This window comes from Asterias amurensis, chromosome 3 (assembly GCF_032118995.1).
Source record: "Asterias amurensis chromosome 3, ASM3211899v1".
Lineage (NCBI taxonomy): Eukaryota > Metazoa > Echinodermata > Asteroidea > Forcipulatida > Asteriidae > Asterias > Asterias amurensis.
In genome coordinates this window covers 14,518,776-14,545,934 of record NC_092650.1, presented here as the reverse complement: position 1 = coordinate 14,545,934, position 27,159 = coordinate 14,518,776, and the positions used below count along the sequence as shown (strand labels likewise).

General features: G+C 38.8%; 2 protein-coding genes across 2 annotated transcripts; one reads left to right on the top strand and one right to left on the bottom strand.

Moving 5' to 3' along the window:
* Positions 1–1,623: 1,623 nt before the first annotated feature.
* Positions 1,624–7,677, top strand: LOC139934580 (uncharacterized). The gene is made up of 2 exons (XM_071928860.1): positions 1,624–2,151; positions 5,655–7,677. Exons 1-2 carry the CDS (start codon positions 1,961–1,963, stop codon positions 6,598–6,600), a joined length of 1,137 nt encoding a protein of 378 aa, XP_071784961.1. The 5' UTR covers positions 1,624–1,960; the 3' UTR covers positions 6,601–7,677.
* Positions 7,678–7,831: 154 nt separating this feature from the next.
* LOC139934579 (DDB1- and CUL4-associated factor 11-like) lies at positions 7,832–26,481 on the bottom strand. Its single transcript, XM_071928859.1, has 15 exons — positions 26,156–26,481; positions 25,198–25,289; positions 22,087–22,118; positions 20,850–20,945; positions 19,969–20,033; positions 18,935–19,138; positions 18,247–18,290; positions 17,587–17,710; positions 17,416–17,473; positions 16,642–16,827; positions 15,449–15,602; positions 14,739–14,851; positions 13,410–13,449; positions 12,851–12,957; positions 7,832–12,051 (listed from the first exon to the last, which is right to left on the bottom strand). The coding sequence occupies exons 1-15, from the start codon at positions 26,371–26,373 to the stop codon at positions 11,902–11,904; spliced, it is 1,683 nt and encodes a 560-aa protein (XP_071784960.1). The 5' UTR covers positions 26,374–26,481; the 3' UTR covers positions 7,832–11,901.
* Between the last annotated feature and the right edge of the window lie 678 nt (positions 26,482–27,159).

Genomic DNA, 27,159 nt, shown 5'->3' with positions numbered 1-27,159 from the left:
GAACAGATGATATAACACCTGTAAAAAGTGTTATAAAATGGGCGTGACATGCACGCTTGCGCCTATGCTAAATGAGACAAGTTCTATCAAGACCCATGCCTCGTTGGGATTAAACCACTAGTTGAAAACCTCTTTACAGCACATTGATTCCCTTATTACCAAATATTTACAAGTTTTGACTCAATTGGCCATCGAAGTTGCAAGGGAATCATGAAAGAAAAAACACACACTTGTACTAATTTGTGTGCTTTCAGGTCAAAAAAAGGCGTCCGGGCTTGAAGTCTTTAAATATTTGAGTGATAAGTAACTTCTTTCTCACAAACAAAAGTCACTTCAGAGGGAGCCGTTTCTCACAATGTTTTATACTATCAACAGCTCTACACTCGTTACCCGAAGTAAGTTTTTATGCGACACTTAATATGTTGAGTAACTTATAGTGTCCAGTGCCCTGAAGGATGCACTCAGCATGGAGGTAGGCAAGAAGCCCAATCAAGTTGCCCAGAAGCTTTTTTCTTTTTCTTTCTTTTTTTTACACACTGATTTCTGTTACCTGTCTGATACAATTTGCAAACAAAACTTGGCTAAACAATACACAACACCCTTTTTCCCCCGAGAGCCAACTAAATTGTATTTTTTATCTTCCCAGTAACAGACTAAGTTCTGCATGCTACAAACGTAATCATACCTGAGATTTCTCGAAGAATTCTTATTATCAGCGGACAAAGTATACAGACAATTTTCTGTATTTGTGTTCTGATTATGGTTGCGTTCGTTTCGCTTCCCTGGGTCGACCCCGATGTTGCGTATTGTATTTTTTTCCAGGACGAACGTGGGCACACAATTACCCCACGTTCGTCCTCGAACCAGGAAAAAAACCAGACACGTCACCACGTGAGCCCTCCTGTGGTGACGTCAGTGCACCTCGGGCCAGCCCCAAGAGCCCCACTTGTGTCACTTGGGGCTGGCCCGAGGTGCACTGACGTCACCACAGGAGGGCTCACGTGGTGATGTGACTGGGTTTTTGTTCTGGTTCAAAGACGAACGTGGGGTAATTGTGTGCCCACGTTCGTCCTGGGAAAAAATAAAATACGCAACATCGGGGTCGACCCAGGGAAGCTAAACGAATGCACCCAATGTGGGTGGCTCTACACATTCCAAACACATGACGTATATATTACTAGGCTTGCATTGTGTTTGTACTTTCCTAGTAGCCAATAGTCACGCGCACTCATCTGTTCTTTACGCAATATACCGGTTATCAATGGTGAACATCGGGAAGTCCCCTTTCACCCCCCCCCGGTTCATTCAACCCTGCCGCCCATAATGACTCTTCATTCCAATGTAAATTTGAGGTGATTGTTTTTTTTCCCCGGTCACAACAAGAAAAGGCTGAACAAATCCGCTTCAGTGGGTTTAAAGAAGTATGCTTATGCACAGCACCAACCTTTTCTTTGGTTTCCTCTTCCAAAAATAAAACTATTTATGCCGACATAGCCATCATCTGCTTAATTTGGACGGCGCAAGGGAATTTCCCGTTCGGTTACCGGCTTGCGACAAACACAATGTGTTATGTGTGCAGTGCGCGCGTGTTTATCAATTGATCATACATTGTGTAAATGTACTGTCAGGGGTTTTTCATGTTTATGCCCAGTGATTATCTTTTTTCTTTATTTTTTTTATAAAAACAACTTTGACGTTGGAATCCCCAGCCAATCGAAATCGTTGCTTCGTTCATGACGGGGGTAGGCTATGGGATTGGTGATATTATTTGGAAAACATTGTTTTTCATCTGGAAGGCCGGTTGTTCTGAAAAGGTTGCGACGGGGGTAAATAAAACCGAAGCACGAGTTCGCTATAGACACTCATTCGGCACACTCCATACAAACGCATTTTCAGCGACTTCTAATAACGGCTCTCTGTATATTTCTTGCGGGGTGGTCAGACACACCAGTCACACACCATGGACAGTGGGCCAGGGATAGCGTTAGATCTACTTTGGATTTCGGCAACCATTAATCTGAGCACGGCTCTGTTCTTTGCCGGGCGGGCTGTTGCTGGCTGGTTGACCGGTCAGTTTGCTGATCGTTCTGGACATTGGAGGAAATCACTCTTCGTTCTTCAAGATGAGAAACCATGGTTTATTCCCAGATTGTAAGTTTTGCTTTTAAGTTTTTTTTTTGTATCGTTGACTTCATAATATTATTATTATTATTTTTATTTATTTATTTTTTTTTTTCTTGGGGGGGGGGGGGGGCTTTGTTGTTGTTTGTTTGTGTTGTTGGAAAGACTATTTTTCTTATTATGCTAAGTAATTTGTTTTCTGAACGAAATTGACAGATGGCGATGTTTAGAAACGAAAAAAATACAAAATAAAATCGCATAATGCCACTGACGTGCAAAAATTGTTGGAAACGTGCATGCAAAGTTGTCGAGTCCTGGGGCACATCGTTTTTGGTTAACTTTACCATAACTCATATGCGGATTGTACTTACTTTCATGCAATACTTTTATTGACAACATTGAACTTTCTTCAATCTTGAAATATAGATAGACCTATTTCGAAATTAAATCTTAATGTTTTTGTCGAATCTGCCACATATCGTACCTTGTATTTTTAAATACCGCGTCAAATAAGTCCTAAATATTATGTTGGCCCCGACCAATAATTTCATGCTGCATTTTGTAATGTAAAGAAAAATCATGTCAAGTTGGTAGATACTCTAAATAGCCACACACCCGTGTGTCCGGTATGGTTTGACAATGGATTGACATAATGGATGAAAATTATATTGGCAGGCTTGTGGGCGAACACAATGTGCCTTTTGGTTGACGTCATTGCTTCTCGATCAGAAACGGGAAGCTGAGTTGACATGATGCATGATGCATGCTGCATGGTGTCCAACAGAGACGTTTGAAGAAAAAGAAGAAAAAAATTAACTGATGACAGCAAAACCGAAATGTTAAGTTGATTTTTGCGTCCTACTCCATAGGTTTAGACAGTTCAACTTTAAAATTGTTAATTAATTAATTGATTTGTTTTCATGTGGGATCGGATCAACGTATTATTATTGTCTTGAGTTTTTGTGTTTTTTGAATCTGAAATCATTTTAGTATTATAAAATATTAGAATAGAAGTTGGTACACACCTTAACGTCAAAGGAAACTAATACATACACTTTTTAACACCTTTTTTTTAACAAGATCGTTGGTATTTGTCTTCGAACAGCGATGTTTATGGTGTCATTTTAAGTTGGTTTTTGAAAACTACAAACTCTTTTGCGAAGTTTTTTTCTTTGTCGCAATTTAACGAGAAAAAGGATGTTGGGTAAAAAACCAACGGACAGCAATGAACTTTTGTCAATGCCACTAATACGTTATAGTTCTTATGCCCGAACAGGATTTCGATTTGAAAGGGTGCATTGTCGGGAAGTGGAAAGGGGGAGGAGGCACTCACGATTTCAGGAAATCGATTTTGATGGTGAATAATATTTAATTGTTTGTTAATGTGTGAAGAATGTTCGCCTGTCGCGATTCAATGAGGAAAAGGATGTTAGAATACAAATACAGCGCAATAACTGCAATGAACTGATGTCAATGCCAAAAATACTTTTCGTTTTGAACAGGATTTCAATTTGAAAGGGTGCATTGGTCGGGAAGCGGAAAGGGGTTTTCGCGATTTCGGAAAAACTGAAGTAACAATCCAATTACATAAAATGTGTTATTTACACTGGGCCTTTATTTTGGCTGCTCGGGCAGAAAATACTTCCTCGACCATAATTATTTTCGTAAAGCACAAATAAGCAGAAAATCAGTCACATTATGTTGTGACATGGTATTTTAGCTTGTAACTTCTTTTTTTCTGTTGGTAATTTCTGTGTATTTAGCTGTAGGTTTGTGCTTAAACAGCTGCCATGCAGCACTTTTCTGTACATCAAAATTGCCACCGTCCCTTATAAGTGCTTTTCAACGAGGATTGTTTTTTCCTAAATCGATTTGAAATAAGTTAATCCTTAAAAAAAGGCAAGCAAGAAAGATTTTAAGGAAGGCAATTCTATACTACAGAAACAAAATTGCGTACCGAGTGAAATAGAAATATTTCATTAAGATTGATGGAAACGTAACGCAGATCCTGTACCCAAAAGCAAAAAAAAAAAAAAAAAAAAAGGGGCAAACATGTCAACAATCGCTAAGACGGGCAACAAACTTGAACAAGAGTATGTTATTGAAAGCAAATAATGCAATACAAATAAAAGGAAATACATCGAAAAAGATAGACCCCCCATATGTATTCAAAAACGTATCCATCCATAATGAGAGGGATTTAGAAGTTAACCCAAAGGATTGTCTTGAGAGACCAATCCCTAACAAATAACAAGCATTTACAATTCAAACCTTCAAGATCTAATTTTTAAACCTAAAAATGGAGTGTTCCATACTATATAGTCCTTTGTATTAACTTTTAAACCTCTCCAATTTAGAGTGCAATAAAGCAACATTTCCGTGTCCACCAGAGGACTTTTTAAAACTGTTTTACCTGGAAAGTGAGTCAAATTAGAATTTCACCTTCGATGTCCTGATTCCTGAAGGGAATGTGGAAGCGCTGTTCACACGACAGCAAGTTAGCAGGGGACCCTCGTTAGTAAAATGTAACAATGTTTGACAAGATTTTACATTCAAAGAACCTTGAACTATATAGAACATTTTTTCCCGTTCACTCACACGAGGTACTCTTTTTTTTACAAAATAATGTACAACCATGCCACAATTAAGCAAGGGACCGTTGCTAAATATTGCTCTCGTGTGAAAGGGGCTTTATTGTCCAGACTGTAGCCTATAGGCCTAGCGGATACAATGGGTCTGTGTGTTGGTCTCGCCATGGTGGTTTCTTCCTTCGTGGTTTCGCAAAGAGGAAGAACCATTATATAATATAGTTTCCTTGTGGTTTTTTTCTTCATCAAGGGCAGAAACTAAAGTAGATATGCGACTTTAAGATAACACTTTCAAAGGCTATATTGCATGTTTATGGTGAGAAATACTAAAATAGTAAGGTTTGCGGTGACACCATGTAAAGCATTTATTTTCTTTGTGAGGATGTGGTGGATCATGAGCCGAGAGCCGGTTTCTGCTCAGCAGAAGACCGGCTCTTTTCAAAGCCTCCACTATACTCACAGAAGAGATTTGTACATGGTGTCACCGCAAACCTTAGCCCTATTATTGGGTGCGTTCGTTTAGCTTCCCCGGGTCGACCCCGGTGTGTGGCGTTTTTTTTCCAGGACGAACGTGTGCAGATAATTACCCACGTTCGTCCTGGAAACAAAAACCGACACACACCGGGGTCGACCCAGGGAAGCTAAACGAACGCACCCACACTTTACTTTGTAAGATAGCTGTGAAAAGTTCATGTGAAAGTTCATAATGATAGGGTTCGTTTGACTCTTCTTGATTTTGGTGGTTTCAAAATAGTACTTTACATAAGGGGCCTAATATTAACATGGTCTTTTATAATATCGAATACTGTCAACTGTTTTTACACACTAACTTTTGTCTAATCTCATAAGTGCCTGCTAACGGCCACGCAGGCTATGTCCTCACTCTTTGATTAACAAAGCATAAAAATATAACAATATCGCTTCGATTTTGTTTTCAATTTTCAGAATTGTAATCGTAGTCCAGTCTGCAGTTCTATGCCTAGCTGGATTTTCCCTCCTACTGCAAGGCGATGCGATCGCTCAACCATTCCACGGACTCGGCACTTCGGGCAGGACCTGCTTCGCTATAAACATCGGCTGTTACATGTACCTTCTCATACAAGACGCCATCTTGCAGCGCCACCTTCCGAATTACTACATCACATTCGTTCACCATTTGGTAGCAGCCGTCGTGTACCTCGTCTTCTTGGAGTACAGACAGAACGCACTCGGCGGTGCAGTCGGGCTGCTCTTCGCGGGTGCTACGCCGTTTTTCGAAATGTTGGATTTTCTGAAAGTGCTCCACGTGGAAGAGCACCACATAGCTTACGGGTGTAGTTTTGCCGTGAGCGGGTTGACAGCTCTTGTCTTTAGACTTCTACTCCCGCTGGGTTTCATAATCTATTCCTATACCATCACATCCCCATTCAATATGGACATTCTTGTCATAGCCTGTTATTTCCTGAACATCGTCTTCTTCGGGATGCTGAACATGTGGTTTGTCTACTGCGCTGGAAAGTCGCTCCAGGCGAGCTACCGTGCCCGTAAGGTGTGGGTCTACTTGAAACCTCTACAGGCGGGGAAACCACACGGACTCGAGCTCGGACAAAAACAGAGTCTTAACCATCAGCATCTGAGCTTCACGGCCACACGGAATGATCTCAGTTTATTGGTTCCCTGTTCGAATACCAACCTCGCCCCGACCAATCTGCAGAACATGGAGGCGAACGTCGTCACAAAGGACTACCAGAAAATCAACATCACGGAATTTCTAAACAGGTTGGACACGAGTAAATCTGTTGCGACCGCGGACGAAACAAACCCATCCTCATCAACAAATTTGGAGTCTGTAACGTACGTGTCGTGTCCGGAAAACCTAGTACCGGCTCAAACACCCGCAACCAACCTCTAAACTATTACTTTGAGCGGGGGAATTTTATCAAAAGAAAACAGTAAAAGCCATGCGGCGAATAAAGACACATTCAGATCCTCTATAAGCGTGTCATGGTGTAGCGGTTAAGGCGGATTCAAAGTCCGGTGTTTCAGCAGAGTGTTGGTTCGAGTCCCAGTCGTGACACACGTGTCCTTATGCAAAACACCTAACCATGTACATGTACAGGACACAATTGGCTCCCTCACTGTGTGTTTTTCCCCCGACGCGACGGCTCACAGAAGATGAAAAATGCATACAGTTACAATTTTTTTTTCCAGAGAAACATTTCCGCCTGAAATTCTGTCAGAGTTGAAAAACAAGTTTTATACAAACAACGATTCCAATATAGGAAATGTTTTACTTTGGTTTAATGTAAACCATTTATTTTTCTTTCTTTTGTTTCCCAAACAATTTGTTCTTGTTTTAATATAAAATCACAATATAATCGTGGCACATCATATATTTTTTTCAACAAACAAAAACAAGAACATATTATGGCTTGCATAAATATGACGTCGACCATTGTCAACAGTGCCTTCACACAAAACGTAGGCCCAATTTCACAAAGCCTGTAAGCATGAAAACTTGCTTAGCACACGCACATCTTGATCACCAGAACCTGATTACCAGCCAAAATTCGTTATCAAGTTTTAACCCGACTCAATTTGCGATAAAGAAGCCACATTTTGCTAAGCAATATTTTCTTGGGGCCCCGTTCAAATCATTACATCATTGAGTGGATACAAAAAATTATGTTTTATCCAAGTGCAAATTAATCATCTGTATTAAAATAAACAAGAATGCATGTAAATATTTCCTATCAAAATTTGATGTCAGGTCGTTGGAACTTTCAATCAATGTTCCTTGCAGGGTTAAAGTAGCGTCTTTCTCTTAAGCTCGATGATGTAAATCATTCATTAAATTACTTATTTATTTTGTATAAATAAATAATTTTAGACTATACCGTTTCACCAACTTCATGTAAACCAAAGACAACGAAGGAGTACTTCTTGTAATTATCAAATGTATATCTTTATTTATAAAAACAGCTCAATTGTTAAAAACTTGACCAGTAATGATCCAGTAATCTAAGGGAATTATTTAGGCTTACTTCTGAAATACTGTCAAAGTAATTTCAAACAAATAAATAATTTGAGGGAAGTTTGTGTACCATGACCGCCTCTATCATGTACATGTAAGTTAAAGGGAAAGTACACCTTTGGTAATAGACCCTTCCCATGAAATATGTAAATTGCACATAGCGCGTGCGCACTAACGTTTTGGTTGGCAAAATGAGGGAACATCGCGCTGTTTTGTACACGGCTAATGGGTGCACAACTCTATGGCGTTTGCCAACCAACAGGGTCTGTACGCATGCGTGAATGTGATTAGCATATTTCATGGGAAGTCCGTTGTCAAAGACCATTCTTCTCACTTGGTGTACCCCAACATAAGCATAAAATAACAAGCCTGCGAAAATTTGAGGTGAATTGGCAGGTCATCGAAGTTGCGAGAAAATGATGAGAGAAAAAAAGCACCCTTGTTGGACAATTTGGTGTGCTTTCAGATAGGAATACAAGACTTCTGGCTAGAAGTCTTTTATTATTTTAGTGAGAAATAACCTCTTTCTCAAAATCTATGCTACCTCAGAGGGAGCCGTTTCAAACAATGTTTTATACTAACACCTCTCCAGTGCTCGTTATACCAAGTCAGTTTTTAAGTTAATATTTGTTTTGATTAATTACACCAAACGTGTACCTTCCCTTTAGGCGCAAATCTGAGAACACGTTTACATCCTTTCTGTAACCAATGTTGTGCACGTGCTTTCACTAAGTTTCATAAAACCAATGCCTCATGATTTGACACAATTGTTCTGTTCCATGTGTAAAGTTGAATTGAACTTTTGCGCCGAACCAAATACTGAATCAAGTACATGAACAGTTCGACGTCTGCAACAGTTGGGAGCGACTGGACTAGAGAAGTCGAAAGATTGACTGTTGCAGTCGTTTGGAACGACCCTGGAGCACCTTGGTTTCAGATGTGGCCCTTTTCATGAGCGGAGCCAATGTACATTTTGATATGTTCAGTTCGCCTGTCTAAAACAAAAATGTATTTAGGTCGACCTAGAGTCGCTCCTAACGTAATTGGTTCCGTGAGTCTCTGGCACCTCTGTCTGATGAAACGGGTATTAGCTTTTTTTGGTTCAACGGCCGCACCATCACATGTATCGTTACAAAGTTTATTCTCATTTATAGCTACTTCATTCATTTAGTACATAGATGTCAGAATTATCCTTCCTTTTTGCCTTCACGATTTGCTATGTGTTTTAAAAAATGTACAACTTTCTTGCCCTTTAAATAAGTCTAGATTCAAAACAAAACCCTAGTTATTATTAAAAAGTATCAAATTTATTGATATCCTAGAACAGTCCATTCCATTAACCTAAAAGTTTTTTTTTATTAGAATTTGGACACCAGTCTTCTCACTTGGTGTATCTCAACATGTGCACAGAATATTAAACCTGAGAAAATTTGAACTCAATTGGTCGTCAGATAAAAAAACACCGTTTAAAGCCATTGGACACTTTCGAAACAGAAAAAAAAATATATAAAAGTTCACATATTTACCAACAACTAACAGGGTTTACAGAAGGTAATGGCGAAATACTTCTCTTGAAATATTATTCAATGAAATGCTTTACTTTTTGAGAAAACATTAAAACACTTACGTACGTGTATCAATTCTCGATATCGAGAATTACGGATTTTATTTTAATAAACACATGACACGGCGAATTGTGCGGAAACAAGGGTGGGTTTTCCCCGTTATTTTCTCCCGACTCCGATGACCGATTGAGCTTAAATGTTCACAGGTTTGTTATTTTAAATATTATAAGTTGTGATACACGAATTGTGGGCCTTTGGACAACACTGTTTACCGAAAGTGTCCAATGGCTTTAATTGTCACACGAAGTTGTGCGCTTTCAGATGCTAATTCTGAGGATCGAAATCAAATTTGTGGAAAATTAATTCTTTCTCGAAAACCATACGTTTACTTCAAAGGGAGCTATTTCTCACAATGTTTCATATTATCAACATCTCTCCATTGCTCGCTACCAAGTAAGGAACAATTATTTTGAGTAGTTACCAATAGTGTCCAAGGAGATTTTTCTAAATAAATATCTTTGATCACGTCATAGTAAATACTGGCCCTTTCGCTACTCCAGATACAGGGAAGATTTTATAAACTATATTTAAACTTCAATATACATGTACTTCAAAGAGGAAGCAGATTTATTAAAGTTAATAAAACATTTGTTAATTTGTATTGAAAATCAAAATGTGAAACAAACCAGACAGTCTAAAATCTAATCTTTCAAGAGTGTAACATTATTATATTTCCTCAATGTTCAAAATGATTCTCGTTTGAGGGTGCTGTTGCGTTGTGTTTGTCTCTGTACTTAAATAATAAAACAACTTTAAATTGAAACCAATTTGTATGTTTGACTTATATAGTGGTATATATCTCAATATTGACCCCTTGCACGCACGTCACTAGAAATCAAGCATCTGAAAGCACACAACTTCTTCGTGTGACAATGGTGCGTCAAGGGTGTTTTTTCTTTCATTAATATCTCGCAACTTTGACGACCGATTGAGCTTAAATTTTCACAGGTTTGTTATTTTATGCATATGTTGAGATACATGTCACCAACTGTGAAGGCTAGTCTTTGACAATTACCAATAGTGTCCAGTGTATTTTATGGTACCTTGATTTCTACATGATGTATGTACAGTATGGGTTGTTATAAAACAAATATTGACTGCTTTTTCCTGTGCTGTACATGTGTACTTCAAACTGCAATCGTGTTATCAGGCCTTAAATTACACGCACGCCACGGGGGCCATGACCTCCGATCTGTTGCCCCTTGTGTTTGCCTTGGTGCCCTTCAAAAGTTTCCCATTGACTTTAAGATTTTCCAATGGAAGTGCCCTTTGCAAAATGAAACTTGCCTTGCCCTTTCAACACATTCAAAGATTAAATGCTAGCTGGGTCTTATAATTATACAAAACTCGGGGTCAAATCAGAAAGTTTAATCCGAGTTTTTTCGTTGCAGTAACATTGTATCAAAAAGTACTTCCGAAATTCTGACATTGAGAGTTTGCATTTGAAATGGAAGAACTTGTTTTTCAAAAAAAATGTGTCAACAAACATCACACGGATCTGCAACAACTATCACATGAAACAAAAATCAAATCCCTTCCTTGTGTACTGAGCTGATTTGTCACAACAGCTGGAGAACTCAATTGCAAGCCCCTATACTATTGATCAGTTATTGATTATGGATTATTGCACCTGGACCTATATAAGCTTCCAACCCAAGGTTTAACCAGTTAGAGACACATCACAGCTACAGTTTGAACCAAAGCCACCAGTTAAAGACACTGGACACTATTGGTAATTGTCAAAGACCAGTGTTAATACTTGGTCAATCTCAACATATATGCATAAAATAACAAACCTGTGAAAACTTGAGCTCAATTGGTCGTTGAAGTTGCGAGGTAATAGTGGAAAAAGAAAAAACCTTGTCACACGAAATGGCGTGTGTTTAGATGGTTGATTTCGAGACCTCAAGTTCTAAAACTGAGGTCTCGAAATCAAATTCGTGGAAAATTACTTCTTTCTCAAAAAACTACGTCACTTCAGAGAGAGCCGTTTCTCACAATGACCTCTCCCCATTACTCTTCACCAAGTAAGGTTTTATGCTAATAACTATTTTGAGTAATTACCAATAGTATCCACTGCCTTTAAGTCTGGGAGGTAGTACTTTCTGCTCTACCAGCCAAAGGATAATACCCAAACCTACATATATATGGACAGTAGAGGGGGTAACCCTGTTTCAGCGACGGAGTAGGTAGCATCGGCCCCTGGAAAAAATAGCTGGTTTGAAGCCCACACCTTGAATGGGCCTTCAGGCCTTGTGTAACTGGGGACTCGCATCCCCTTCAGGTGATCCCCTGGCTGCCGCTTCCCAGGTTGTATCGTAATTTGGGTGTGATCCCTGGCTACACGGCAGTTAACGGTTGTATGGCTTCTGACTAGCACCCCCGAACAAAGATATTGACAAAATAGGTACACCACCTATCAGCCTATAGGGCTAGATAGCTCAGTTGGTAGAGCACTGGCACGTTTGTTCAAATCCCACTCGAGTCAATTCTGTGTTCAACCCCCAAAATCCAAAATATTAGAACCTTTGTTTGTAATGTTGGAGCTACTTCTCTAGAGCCTCTGTGGTTGTCTCCTGGGTCTCCTTAATCTATGGAAGATATCATCGTCGTTTCCTGAGTCGTCCGAATCGTCTGAATCATCATCTTCCCATTCTCCATTACCGTCACGGTTGTACTCCCACATGCCGTGGCTTCCGTCCCACTGGTAAACAAGGATAGTAATAATAATAATGATTATTATTATTATTTTATGAGCAACCATAATCGGGTCTGGATTCATTAAGAACTCCATCCAAATTTACAAAATAAATCACATAAAAAATAATAATAATAATAATAATAATTAACTTATTTAAACAAATTGTACCTGGGGTTAGGAAAAAGAAACAAAGGGCAAAAGTGCAAACGAAAACGTTTATTTCATCAATGTTTTATGGAAGCAAACAATCTTATTTCCATCCTCCAGCTATCAAATCAATAAACACTCCATGGAGTGGCTGCTGTGGACGAGCGGATAGAACATCGGACTCGAGCTCTCTCTTTTTTTTAGTTCAGCACACTTGTCGTGCTTGGGCAGCAGGACCACTATCACAGTTCGTCAGTTCACTGTCAGTCGAATTTGAATGCTGAGGTTGTGGGTTTGAATCACAGCGGAGTAATATGCCTGTGATTTATTTTGTTTCACAGAACTCGGGAAAGTACTTAGTATTCAGTGCTAACACACATATCGGTGTACTGGTAACTAAAACTTAAAATTCTTTAGACTGAAATCCTTGTTTCTTACCAGGACCAGCAATATCATTGTTAGTACGCTCACTTGTCAGTCAGTTTTGAATTGCAAAGGCCGTTGGTTTTAATCCCACCCGACGAATATGCCTATGATTATTTTTCCACAGGACTCGGGAAAGTACTGAGTATTATACAGTGCTGATTACACACACAACGGTATAAGGGTAAAACTTAAACTAATATTCTTTAATCTAGAATCCCTTCTTTCTTACCGATGAGCTTATGATGTTGTTTTCAAAGGGATGCCAAGAGACGTCTCGGACACACTCTCTGTGTCCGTCCAGTTTCCTCACGATCTTTCCCGTCAGGACATCATAAACTGAGAATAAAAAAGAAAGAATATTACTAAGCAAATGAGACTTACGTAGCCTGAAATTTACTACTCGACCAGACACGCCTCAAATAGTTGCGACTTTGACACTATTGCTGGTTGCTACTAATCATTAAATTTCAAGATGCATTGCGGCTTATTATTTGCCCTAGGCGCAAAATGGTAAACTCTGTGCTGAAAGGATTGAAGGATTGTGTGACTGATGTCTGATTGTGTTTTATAAGTATATTATGTTGTCATGAATAGTTGTAAGTGACACCAACACTTGACAGCAGTCTTAACTTTTGTTGTAGTAATCATGGCGGCACGATTTTTTTTGGTAGCTGTGACTCGACTAAGCAATTAATAGTCGTGACTTTGACATTAGTTGCACATATAGTTTCAATGGGGAGGGGGGAGGGGGTTGTCAAATCAACTTACAGAAATGAAAGGAAACTTACTAATTATTCCTCCAGTTGCACATCCACAGTAGATATATTTCTACAAAAAGACACAAAGATTGACATAATTCAACACAAAAATCCTGGACCTCATACATGTAGATTTGTACCTCTCCTTTTACTTTCATGTTTTCATGATCTTGTTTTATCATTCTGCAATTCTCTGAACTTCTTCTTCAGGAGTCAATATAATAAAGCCTGTAAGCATAAAACCTTGCTCAGCGCACACAAAATCTTGCTTTACAGAAACAGTTATCTGTCAAAATTCCTTAAAGTGTACATCATTGCAACTGGTGCCCCATTTACTTTTTGCTTAACAAAGAAGTTTGCCATGACATGAATCCCTACTCACTGTGAATGAACATGTTTATAATATGATTTACCTGTAGAACTTTCAGCTACATGTACATTTTTGAGAAAATAAGTGAAAACTAAAGGATGTTTTCAGCAGAGTCACGAAAAATCAGTTGTACAAAAAGGTAAAATAAATGTTGTCTCACTGAGACGATATTATATTATTTTAATCAGTTAGTATTATTTTACCTCAGTTAGTATTATTTTCAGCCAAACCTTCTATCATCATTATATTTAAACCATGCACCCGAACCCTTGACTTCAATTTCGTAAGCATAAAAAATCTGCCATAAGGAGACTTAAAGGCAGTGGACACTATTGGTAATTACTCAAAATAATTTATAGCATAAAACCTTTCTTGGCGATGAGTAATGGTATAAAACATTGTGAGAAACAGCTCCCTCTGAAGTGCGATAGTTTTCGAGAAAGAAGTAATTTTCCACGAATTTGATTTCGAGACCTCACATGTAGAACTTGAGGTCTCGAAATCAACCATCTAAACACACACAACTTCGTGTGATGACAAGGGTGTTTTTTCTTTCATTATTATCTCGCAAGTTCGATGACCGATTGAACTCAAATTTTCACAGGTTTGTTATATATGTTGAGATTCACCAACTGTGAAGACTAGTCTTTGACAATTACCAATAGTGTCCACTGCCTTTAAGCCTGGTTCATACTTCCTGCGAATTTTGAATTTTGATGTCACAAACTTGCACTGAATAATTTGCATCAGTTGAGTTGTGCTCAACTCCTGTCAAACGTTCCCAAGGAAAAGATGGCTGTGACACCAAAATTTGTATTGCATTCACAGGAAGATATAAACCTGCCGTCGATTTCACAAAACTCTTCCTAACTTAGGATTCATCTTAGGACTTGTAGGACGAGTCAAGTTCCCTATTTGAAATAGTAGGACGCAGGCTTCATGAAATTTGACCCTAGTATTCTTTTAGACAATCCTAAAAGATGACAAACCTGATCAGTAGTGAAAGCCGGTGAGAAGTGACACCTGATACATGTATAAAGCACTCCATGACCTCTGTAGGTCATTAATGACGTATCGCCTTTTACGTTATTCGTCCTCTTTGCTGTTTGTGATAAGCAAACCAACACGAATAATTAATAGACCGTATTGAATATGACGTCACGCGGCTCAAATATCTGACCTACAAGATGGCGTCTGTGCGTGCTTCGATGATGTACACCTTTGGACGTGTATACGGTTTGCCCTACAAGATGGCGACTTTTCACAGCAAAAAGGGGTTATTCAATACGGTCTATAATGGCAAACAAAAAAGAATAGTAAATAATGGTAAGCAACAACATCAGCCTATCAATGTCTCCTACCAATGTTTGAGCAAGATACTTTAACTATAATTGCTTCTCTCCACCCAGGAGTAAATGGGTACCTTTAAGGGCAGAGATGGTTCTTGTGATTGATTTAGCCGAGTAGCGCTCATTTGATGCACCGGCTGTATATCGGTACTCCAACGGGAGCTGAGATTGTTTAAGGAATGAATTAAGGCCCAGTGACCAGGGGTAAAAATGTTGGAAGCTCTTCGAAACCCCTGTCGGGTGTCAAAAGCGCTTAATATAAAAACTGGTTAATATTACTACTTTTTTGACTTGTTTATCCCCCAACACGTACCAGACTATTTTGACATATCCATGTAATTCACACTTACATCTTCTAGGTAACTGTTGCCAGCGATAATCCCATGTCTGTCCAGCTACAGCCTTTCTACAGCTGGAGATAGCTGAGCTAGGGGAGAAGACTCTGAGGTCCCAGAGTTTGACGCTCTGATCCTTGGAGTTGGTGATGAGATGACGTCCATCTCCCTGATAATTAAAAATATATTTAGAATGTTAAAGACACTGGTCACTATTGGTAGTTGTCAAAGACCAGTGTTCTCACTTGCTGTACATGTATCTATGCATAAAATTACAAACCTTTGAAAATTTGAGCTCAATCGGTCATCGAAGTTGTGAGATAATAATGAAAGAAAAACGCCCTTTTGTCACACAAGGTTGTGTGCTTTCAGATGCTTGATTTCAAGACCTCAAATTCCAAATCTGAGGTCTTGAAATCAATTTCGTAGCAAATAACTTCTTTCTCGAAAACTACTTTAATACTTCAGAGGGAGCCGTTTCTCACAATGGTTTATACTATCAGCAGCTCCCCATTACTCGTTACCAAGTAAGGTTTTATGCTAATGATTATTTTGAGTAAATACCAATAGTGTCCACTGCGTTAAAAGGTTGGGTCATGGATTCAGTAAATACTCCAAGAAATTCATGACCATCAGAAGGGCACTTATATAGTGCGCATGATCGTCACTCAGTGACACTAAAAGTGGTTTAACATACAGTATTTTCCTGCAAGGTATGGGGGACTGTGTTTGAATTATGAAACCTACTCCATTTACATAGCACCCTGTAGTGGTGTACAACGTGCTGCACTGCACAATTTGTGGCCGGTTCAAATGTGGCAAGCACCATGTTTACAGGTTTCCTCAGGCTTGTGAGTTCAGTTATGAAACATCCTAAGTTTTTCTATTAGAAATATACAATAATTTTAGTGACAGTCAAACTAATAAAAGGGCAATGTGTTCTGGCTAATGGGAGACTTTGGAATGTTAGGTGGCAGCAGACTTACCAGGTAAATTGTCATTTTTACGTCACGTTCTGAGCATGTGCAGATTACAGAGAACAATGAATTTTTCCTGGTAAGTATGCTGCAACCAAGCGTCCTGCAGGTCCCCCATTGAGTGTTTATGGGGGGAGGGGGGAGGGATATTGGTCTACTGGTCAACTGAATATGCCTACGTTAAGGAAGGGTGAAACCGTCCTTTCAAAAAAACAATTGACAAACTGTTACCTTTGAGTCTACACATGTGATTCCGTCCGTATGGCCGGCCATTACTCCCACAGGATCACATGCTGTATCACTCAGCATCCTACGGTCCCATACTTTACACATACCATCGTCACCACCCGAGAAGAGGATCTGTGAGGAATCGTCCGCAAACTTCACTGAATTGATGTCGTCTTCGTGAGCGTCTATCTGCATTGTAACAAACAATAACCAGTTGGCGCTTTTCAAACTCGGATGTCGGAGGGCGTCTCAAAGCACTTCCAAATCATTACTAATAGTCACTAGGACATTTAATTTATTCCTTAAACCATCTGAGCTCCCGGGGGAGTACACAGCCTGTGCAACAAATATGTGCTACAAAAATCAACCTTAAGAACTATCTCTGCCCTCACAGGTACCCATTGACCAATGGGTGGTGAGAAGCAGTTATATAGTAAGTGTCTTGCTCATGGACACAGGTTACACGACCAGGACTTGAACCCACACTCTGCTGAACAGAAACACCAGAGTATAGAAAACCCAACGATTTTAACAAACCAATCTATCTCCCTCTGCTGCCTCTTCCCAGGGCCAAATTTCCATTAAGCCTAAAACATGTATAAGCACAAAAACTTGCTAAGCACAGAAAAGTATTGCTTAACAGAAACAGGATTTGTCAGTTCTGCTTAGCAAACAAAATCTTTTGCTTAAGCAGCTCTATGAAATTGAGCACAGAACTTGAGTCCAGTGCAGATTGCATGCCCATAAAAGGAGAAGTGAAGGATTAATGACTCTTACCCGTGTTGTTCTTTTGTTCAACTCTCTGTCGTAGATATACAGGAAGCCATCATTGGCACTAAAATAAAGAATAATGAGTCATTGAACCAGACATTTTTCAAATCTAAGTGGCATAAAGGCAGTGGACAGCGTCCACTGTCTTTAAGTCTTTTTTTGTCCAGGGTAACTTACCCTGCTAGAATCTCTTTGTTGTTACTGGAAAACTGAACGGAGAAAGGGCAGAAGTGTCGATCTGTCGGCTCCAGATCCATTGAGTTGTGGGTCTGAAACTCTCCATGAACATTGCACAAGTGTACTGTATCAATTTAAAGGGAAGAGAATGCCATTAGTAATCATTCTTAAAACTATTTTCAATACAAACGTACTTGGTTAGAAGTACAACATCTTCCTAGTACAATTTATCACAAAGTGGAAGTTAACGGTTTAATTGTAGTTTGATATGTTTTCAATGTTTTGTCTTTTTTTTTTCTTCCTTTTTTTTGTGAGAGCATATGTATGAAAAAAAAAAAAGTGCTTGCACTTAAAACAAAAAGATCTTCCGATACTGAAAGTATTTTAAGAATCAAGTCACTTTGAAGTAATGTTGTTATAAGGAAAGAAAGATATCGTTTCTATTCCCCCAATATTTGAGTCTGAGCGAGTGAGCGGTATTACTGTTGGATACGTTTCTCAGATTATTCCAAATACAGATTATTCCTTAGAACTGCGTGGACAGAACCGCTCCAGATTTTCTACGCTATCTCAAACAAACTGCCCCCATTTCGTTTTACGGACAAAGCTGTGAGAGATTTACTTAATGTTGCCCCAATTTAGAAGATTGACTGGACTTACTGCATTCTGACCAGCTAGAATAGATGAGGTAGTTACCGTCAGGACTGCCAAGAAATAAAATCAGAAACAAAAAAATTATTTTGAAAAAACACATCGGCACATTTTTATTTAAATGCTCATTTTTAACCCCCTTTTAATTTTTTTGTGGGGGAGGAAAGTTGCCAATATAAAACAAAATTAAATTTGGCATTTAAATTCACACAAAAAATATCATAGAAAACTGAGTAGCAACATCGGTTTTGTGTAGCAAGTTGCTCTACTACAAATAAGGGCAATTATTCACTGTTGTGCTGTACACCATTCAGTGTGTTCGCCATCTGTTATAGAACTTCGCAAAAGCTTATTCTGAAACTGTGTCTTTAGTCTGACGAATCCACTGTACTTATGCCCATGTGAGGGCACACTCTCAACACTTTTGTCACCACATCTAGGGGTTTTATATGAAGCCTGGAGCACACTACCATCACAGACATCATATTCGTCTTGGACAATAAGACTTTTAAAGGAGCCATTTATAACCCACCTCAAAAGCAAATTAAAACTACGGCGCAAAGTCATGAAAGAAGTAAGTGCCAGAACGTCGATGATAAAACTGTACAGACGAACCCCCTGAAGTGAAAACAGTATTATTGAGAGCGCACCCTTACATGGTAAAAAATTTAGCGGACTCAATTTTATGATGACCAACCTAAAAGCTGTGTCTAGGATACTCCAGCCGACATCTCTGGCTCGGATCTCTTTAAATTTCTCAAACTTTCCCTTCGTCGTGTCGTACACCCTCAGAACCTGATCCTGACACGCCGATAGAAACACAGAGCCGTCTTTGGAGTAGTTCCCGCAGAAGGCCTTGGTGTTGTACTGTGCGATAGACCTCATTGAGTTTGGTAGATAGCTGTGGGTCAGAGGTCATTCAAGAAATTTAAGTACTTACTCATAAATACTAATAATAAAGACATTTTGTAAAGGGCAAATAGCCTCTCTAAGCGCATACAGAGAAACAATAAAATATACAATGAGCGAAAGATAGGCCTTCAATTACAAATAAGCAGATTAAAAATAAGCAGATTAAAAATAAGCAGCTCTTCAAACAAATGAGTTTTTAACAGAGACCTAAAACATCAAGTAAAGAACTAGCCAGGGGAATGGACCCTTCCCATGAAAGATGTAAATTGCACATAGCGCGTGCGCACTAACGTTTTGGTTGGCAAAATGAGGGAACATCGCGCTGTTTTGTACACGGCTAATGGGTACGTGGCGCAGACGCGATTGCGCGTCTGCTTAGTGCATAACTCTATGGTGTTTGCCAACCAACAGGGTCTGTACGCATGCTTGAATGTAATTAGCATATTTCATGGGAAGGGTCCATTGCTCAGGAAGACCCGTGCACTCTCTCTCTCTCTAACCATCATTGATTTAGTCTGTTTTGGCAAGATTGGTGGTCCAGTGGTAAAGCATCTGCTCTAGAATGGTATTGTTTTTGTATAATTTAGTGCACTTTAGATTCGTTAAATTTCTATGTATTGTTTAATTCTCACAATTGTTGTTTTTTTCTACAAGAGTATGGAATGGCATTTTATTGAATTGAATTAAATTGTTATATTTATTTTATTTCACATATTTTCATAAAACCTAAAAAAGCTGGGCATTAAAAAAGGTTAAAAACTGGTTCAAAATGCAGAAAAAGAAAAGTGGGCACTGCAAGAGTTGCTCAACTATTGTTACCTTGCAGAAACCATTGCAAGGTCTCCTCTGGAAAAGTTACCCCTCAGACAACTGCCAATAGCTCTCTGTAAATTTATAAAGAAAACAACCATGACATGAAGAGTGGTCTTCAGTGTAAAATATTACAACCTGATATCTGAAAATTGGACTTCTCTGGCAAAATTGTTCAACCACATGTTCACCAAAAGATTTTGAATCACAAAGCCTTTTCCCTAAGTTTCAATCGCAGCTGGTAGGATAAATTTATGAGATTGTATGTTCCCATTTTGGCCTATTCTTCCCGCGTTGATATGATATTCCCGGATTTGGGGGAAATATCTCAAAGATGAGACCACCTTCTGAAATGAAACCTTCACAGTAGTTTTATTGTGGGTATAGAAATCATATAGGAATAGAACAATCGAACGGTTCGAAAAAACAATGAATACTCAAAATTAATTATTTAAGCATAAAACCGTACTTGGAACGAGAAATGGGGAGAGGTTGGTAGTATAAAACATTGTGAAAAACAGCTCCCTCTGAAGTGGAGTACTTTTCGAGAAAGGATTAATTTTCCACGAATTTGATTTCGAGACCTCAGATTTAGAACTTGAGGTCTCGAAATCAAGCATCTGAAAGCACAAAACGTTGTGTGACAAGGGTGTTTTTTCTTTCATTTTTATCTTGCAACTTTGATGACCGATTAAGCTAAATTTTTCGCAGGTTTGTTATTTTATGCATATATGTTGAGATACAGCAAGTGAGAAGACTGGTCTTGGACAATCACCAATAGTGTGCACTGTCTTTAAAGGTGAACTTAATTTGATTAAGTGTTTATAGAGCCCACCACTAAAAATTGGACAAGTTACAACACTGATTAAATATAGATTCTTTCCACTGACCTTTTGAAGCATATAAGTGACGGGTCTCTCTTTGGGTATGGTACTATTGTGATTCATACCGGCCCTGAATAGCATCTGCTGCTTCAATGCACTCGCCTGGTAGTGGGTGCACAATAATACAATCAACAAATCATAAAAATATTCATTTTGGTTTTACCTGTACACCAATGTGTATATAGCACTACTGTATACTTTCAGAGCTCTGTGAACAAAACTCACAGGCATATTACTTGGGTGGGATTTGAAACCACGACCTCTGCTATTATTTATGTCTGTGAAAGTACTGAGTGTACAGTGCTGACACACATCGGTGTGGGTAAAATCAAAATTAATATTAATGGCCTCATGCAAATTTCAATCTCTTAAATTATTAAAAGTAAAACACCACAAGGGAAATACACTGGGTACAGTTTAATTACTGTTTTGGGGGTGAAACAAAGAGAACTGTTCTGTTTTCTTTGTTCTAAACAATGCTCAAAGAACAAAGTTGTGTGAGTATTTACAGCACTTTCAGGAAATAAACTATGCTAAAATAAAATGTTTCTGTGGGATACGCCCCTCAACCCCCCCTTTAAGGGCTTCACCCCTAACTCCACCAGGGTCCCTTAAGCCTGGTTCATACTTTCTGCGAATGCGATACGAATTTCAACGTCACAAATTCGCAATGAGTTTTTCGCACCAGTTGAGTTGTGTTCAACTCCTGTCAAACATTTGCTGCTAAAAAAACAGACACGTGGCGTCAAAATTCCCTTCGCATTCGCATTAAGTATGAACCAGGGCCCAATTTCATAGAGCTGCTAAGCACACAAATTTGCTTAGCATGAAATTTCTTCTTTGATAAAAACAGAATTACCAACCAAATTTCTATTTGTTGCATATTGCTCGTTACTGGTACTCAGCTGTTGTTTGCTTATCCTGAGTATCACACGGACATTTGGTTGGTAGTCCTGTTTTTATCAAGGAAGAAATTTCACGCTTAGCAAATTGGTGTGCTTAGCAGCTCCATGAAATTGGGCTCAGGCTTTAGGCTGGCTCCTGGACTGTAAGTGATGCGACTAAACACTCCCTCCCCATACAATGCCCTGGCATTGCCCCGTTTCAAAACTGCATATGGAACACATTGACTGAACAGACAACATAGTAGGAGGGTTGACTGTGTACCGTATACATTCTCCCTATTATATTCCAGCTCATGGCTGCCATCAAAAATAAAATGGTAAAGTTCAATCAAACTTACATCTATGGCTTCTGTGTCTGGGTTGAGATCAGCTGCAATTAATAAAACAAATCACAAATTATGTTGAATATTCCATCATGATTTAGGTTTTTTGTAGCCAATAAAATACATTAGACCATTCTTCATTGTGTATAATTCACTCTTGGTTGGCAAACGCCACCTAGAGTTGTCCACTGTGCAGGTGTGTCCAAAAAATTCCACTCTAATAATAATCTTAAATTATTAAATGGGCAATTCCACCAAAAAGTGTCCTCGCCCCAAAAAATTGAAGTCAAATTTGTGGAATTAAATTTAAAGTAGCAAGAAAGAGTGATACCTAGTGATTTCAAATCTATGTTTGTTTCATTTTTTTTTCTTGGTTTTCCATGTTTTTCATCATTTGTTAAAAAAGTTTTTTTGGTGCCAAATTCATGATTTTGGGGAATAGTTTGGCACAATTGTCTATTATGCCCTCCTGGTTACATTTAAGATGATATTTTAATTATTCTTGGCTTAAAACATATAACTGGTGGTAGGTATTCACAATTTTAAAGTAACTTCATTGTCAATTTATTCACAGGGTGCTGCCACTCGTTTTAATTAGCCCTTAATTACCAATTATGAAATGTAATGTCCATGACATTGCATGGTGTTTAGTTTTATATTTTAAAGCCAGTAAGAGATATTTTCATGAGACTTCATACGCAAAGCTAGTTTTTAGGGGCTAATCCTATAATGCAAGAAAATTAATAAAAAATTAATTACAATTGTGCTAACGAGCGTCATGGACATTACATTTAGCGTCATGGACATTACGTCATGGACATTACATGTCACATGACACTTACCTTTTTGAAGGTAAATGCTACAATTTATCAATTGGACCTATTGTAGGTAAACCTGAACTAGTCAAAGAGAACATTTGTCATAGACCTCATCAGAAATTTGTTTCAAGCTCATGTTTAGCAGCTTGTTTAGTGGCAACATCGTGCACAGATTCTACAAAGTGACAGCCCAAATCCGAGATTTTCAGGTGAGTTTTCTCATGGAACTGTTCTTTACTAAAAACATTCAAGTGACATTTTACATACTGAAATATATGTGAACTGTTGGTGAGACATGTTTAAATGAATGTAGGACATTATAAACACACTTTATCATCAAAGAAGACTTCTCAAGGCCTAGGCGTAATGCAGATTTGTACACATCTACGGATAGCTTGGATACAAAGACGTCATACATAAAGTTATTTTTTATTGTTACATAATTTCAGAATGGCTAAGACTTGAGTAAAGAGGCAAAAAAAGTATAGAGAGAAAACAAGACAAAATCTGGAGCCATGATTGTGATAAACAAAGCCCCATGCAGCCAATCTTTCCCTCATTTGTTGTTCTCCGTTCTTGTTTTGCATGTCAATCTAGGTGGAACGTGTAGAGGATGACCTCAATGACTGTCTCGTATTTGGAAAACTAAGAAAGCAGCTACATTTGGCCTGTTCCTCCTAAGAAGTCATCCCAACTCAATTTAACTGATCTTCTGAGAATTGTTCACCCAGTCTTGAACATAGCAGTATCCAGATCAACTTTGAAAATTACAGCAACCTTTAATGTTTAATTTCCATTTACTGTCGTCATAAAATGTTGAAGCAAGATGTTCAGTATATTACTCAAAATGAACAATCACCTTGTGAGAAACACATAAAAGGGAATTATGTAAAAGATAATTAGAAAAGAAAGGTTACTTCATGTATACCTACATCTTTGGTCTATCATAACTACCCCAAGGCAAAAGCCAGCCTGGTTAGATGTGGACGGAAAGTGAAAAAGGGGACTTACCGAGGGGCGGGGTTTAAGTGAGATTCTGGGGGAGTTTTGGTTCTTAAAAATGTTTGGAAGAGGTTAAACATTAAGATAGGGACATTCATTATAGTTTAAAACACATATTAACAGCAAGGCAGCACATAGGTTTACAAATTCAGGGTAAAAGCATGATGCATATTATACAAGTTTGACGTAATGTCCATGACGCTAAAAATAACCCAAAATGTAATGTCCATGACGCTCTATTAAGATGTGTAACAAGAAAGTTGACAGGTTTTCTTTAAAATATTATCACTGTTCATGTTTACTACTTCCCTGTTTAGAAAATAAAAAGGTATTCTAAAAATTTTGAACTTTAACTTCACAGAGTTTTGGACTTGAGTGTGTTATACCCAAAACCCACTTCCGTTTTTCGTAATGTCCATGACGCTCGTTAGCAATGCTCTGACTCCTTAATTAATTTGAACTTTTCCAAATACATAGTATCATTTGACTTACTAGGACACAAGATACTAGTATCAAACACAAAACTATAAATCAAAGCTACTTGGTGTGTTTAACTGACCAACAAAGTTCTAAAAATGTCTCAAAACGTAATGTCCATGACGTGGAATTGCTCAAATGTAGACCCTGTAAGAATTTAGATTTTAGACATCTGATTGATGTCATCACGCTGCCATCTCATAAAAGGTCAAAACAATTAAACAACAATTGTTAAACAATGGAAAATGCACTTGTGTTAGGTTACAAGCAAGACAAAGAGGAACGGCCTCATGGGCCAATGACCTTCGTTTGACCTTTATTTATTTATTTATTTTATTTATTTACTTCCGGGCAAACAGTACATACAAAGAACAGGCAATAAAAATAAGACTATACACAGAGAACAAACCTGCGGATAACCAAAAAGCGAAAATAATCACTATCTAGAGGCCAGGCCTGATACTTCACGGAGGCAACGGAGGCAATTGCCTCCGTTGCCCCTTGTCTTTGCCTTGGTGCCCTTGGAATGCTACAGTAGAAATTTACAATTTCCTCATAGGGTGCCCTTTTCCAGAGAGAAATTGCCTTGGTGCCCTTGTCCTTTCAAAAACGAAGCATACAGCCCTGAGAGGCGATCCAGACAATAAAAATAACTAAGGCACAAAAGGGCACAAGGACAAAAACGTCATAAAAATTTGGAAAATAGCACATCAAATACCATATCAAATATAAAATCTATAGAAAATTCATATTATTCCGATCTTGAGGACGCCCTACCCAACTGATGTCAAAGGCAAGGTTCATCATCAATGAATTTATTTAATCTTACCCTCAGGACAGCACTCAATGGTGGTATCATCATCACTGTCCTCAACTCCAAGAGCCCAGTCAGGGTTGGACGACACCAATCGAATCTGGCCACTGAAAAAGAGAATACAAAATAAGTTACATAATTATTATGTTTCTACAAATAAGTTTGACGATAGGGCCTTCTCTAACTTTTGAGCACATTCTTTGGATTTGGACAAACATGCCTCGTCACTTGTTGTTGCTGTGAATACCATCAACTGTTTCTTCCTCCATGATCTACTCTAAATGCAGTATAGGGCTAGAAAGCTCAGTTGGTAGAGTGCCGCCACGTTAATCCGGAGGTCGTTGGTTCGAATCCCGCTCTTACTAGTCAATTCTTTGTTCCACCCCAAAAACCATTTCAAAATTTTCCCAGTCAGTTTCCCTTGTGGGTTTTATTGATATGCAGTAAGCTGGTAAGTGCCAGTGTTATTAAACTGAAATAATAAACATCAATCATATTCATATTCATAATAAACAGAGGATTAGAATTAAGGACATGACTGACGCACTGCTGACTGACATGACACTACTGGTGGTATTTATAAACCCAGTTAATGGGGCGCAGTATTCCTTTTTCAAAAATTTTGACCGATCGATATGTCAACATTTTGAAAAAGGAACACAGCGCCCCTGCGCCGCTGCTGTTTACTGGGTCTACATTAGCCCAGGTTGGACTGACGTCCTACCAGGGCTAGGTCGACATGTAGGCTAGGTGCTGGTTGCCAAAATTACTAGGCCTATTTTTATTACTACTATTGGCAATAGTCTCAGTCTATCATTTAATAAACCATGAAACGTAAATGAAATATTGTGTTGTGTGTTCCTAAATCGAGGTTATCATGAGAGTAACCAAACTCTTGTTATGGCATAGATAGGGGTCCCTTCTTCTTTACAAAATGCACGAAAGAGTACAACAATCAAACCTAACCACAAACCTTCGCATCAAATACGCCAGCAATTCAGTGTAATCGAGCTCTCTTTCGGTAGCCTCCTCTCGCCTGCTTGTGCTCGGTGGTGTAGCTGTATTACTCTGCCTGCTTGTGCTCGGTGGTGAAGCTGTATTACTCTGCCTGCTTGTGCTCGGTGGTGAAGCTGTATTACTCTGCCTAGAAGACGATGAACTGCTCCTTTCGTCACTCTGCCTAGACCCCATGATCGCTGGCCCACACCTCTCAGAGAATAATCATCGAAAAACTGTTGATGATGATGATGAGACTTCAGATAATTCTCTGGAACTTGTGTAACTTGAGTCTGCCGTTTGTTTACGCAGGCAGAGTATTATTAGTCTTGACCCAAGGCGTTAGTGATTATCTGTTATATAATAGAGCTAGTTTGTAATTTGTATAGGGCGCCCTCTTACGGCATGATTTAACCAACTTGACTGACAGACAGATCTTCTCTCGTCGTCCCCAGCACCTTACTTTAACCAAAGGATAGACTGGCCGCTGGGTTGGGCCGAGCGAAAGACAGATCATTTACTATTTTTCCAACCCACCCGATCGATGATCAACCGTACTCTGAAGAACAAATGCCTCAAACCGAACCGTGAGATCAGTCTCCAAACATCAGATGTGTATTCCTAGCCTCTCGTCTGTAAAGTTGTCTGAATGGGCCACTGCTACTGCTGGGTACTTTCTCTTCTTCTTTTTCGCACTTCTTTTAATTTAAAAAAAAAAACTTGTCGCGTATTAGGCACTGCTTCTCGCTAACCCCATCCAGGCATAGTTTTATTATGTCCCTGTGTTGTGTGTGTGGCATTATGAAACTTCTGAAGTGATGCTTCTTGTGGCCGTCTCGAAGACACAAAGCGGATCACCTTTTATTCTTGTAATTCTTTTAAAAAGAATTATAAAACTATTATTATTATTGTTATAGACAGACTTGAGAGCCCCGCGCCCCCGGCTTCCCGGTCCCAAAAAGGGTTCCAGTGTAAAAAGTT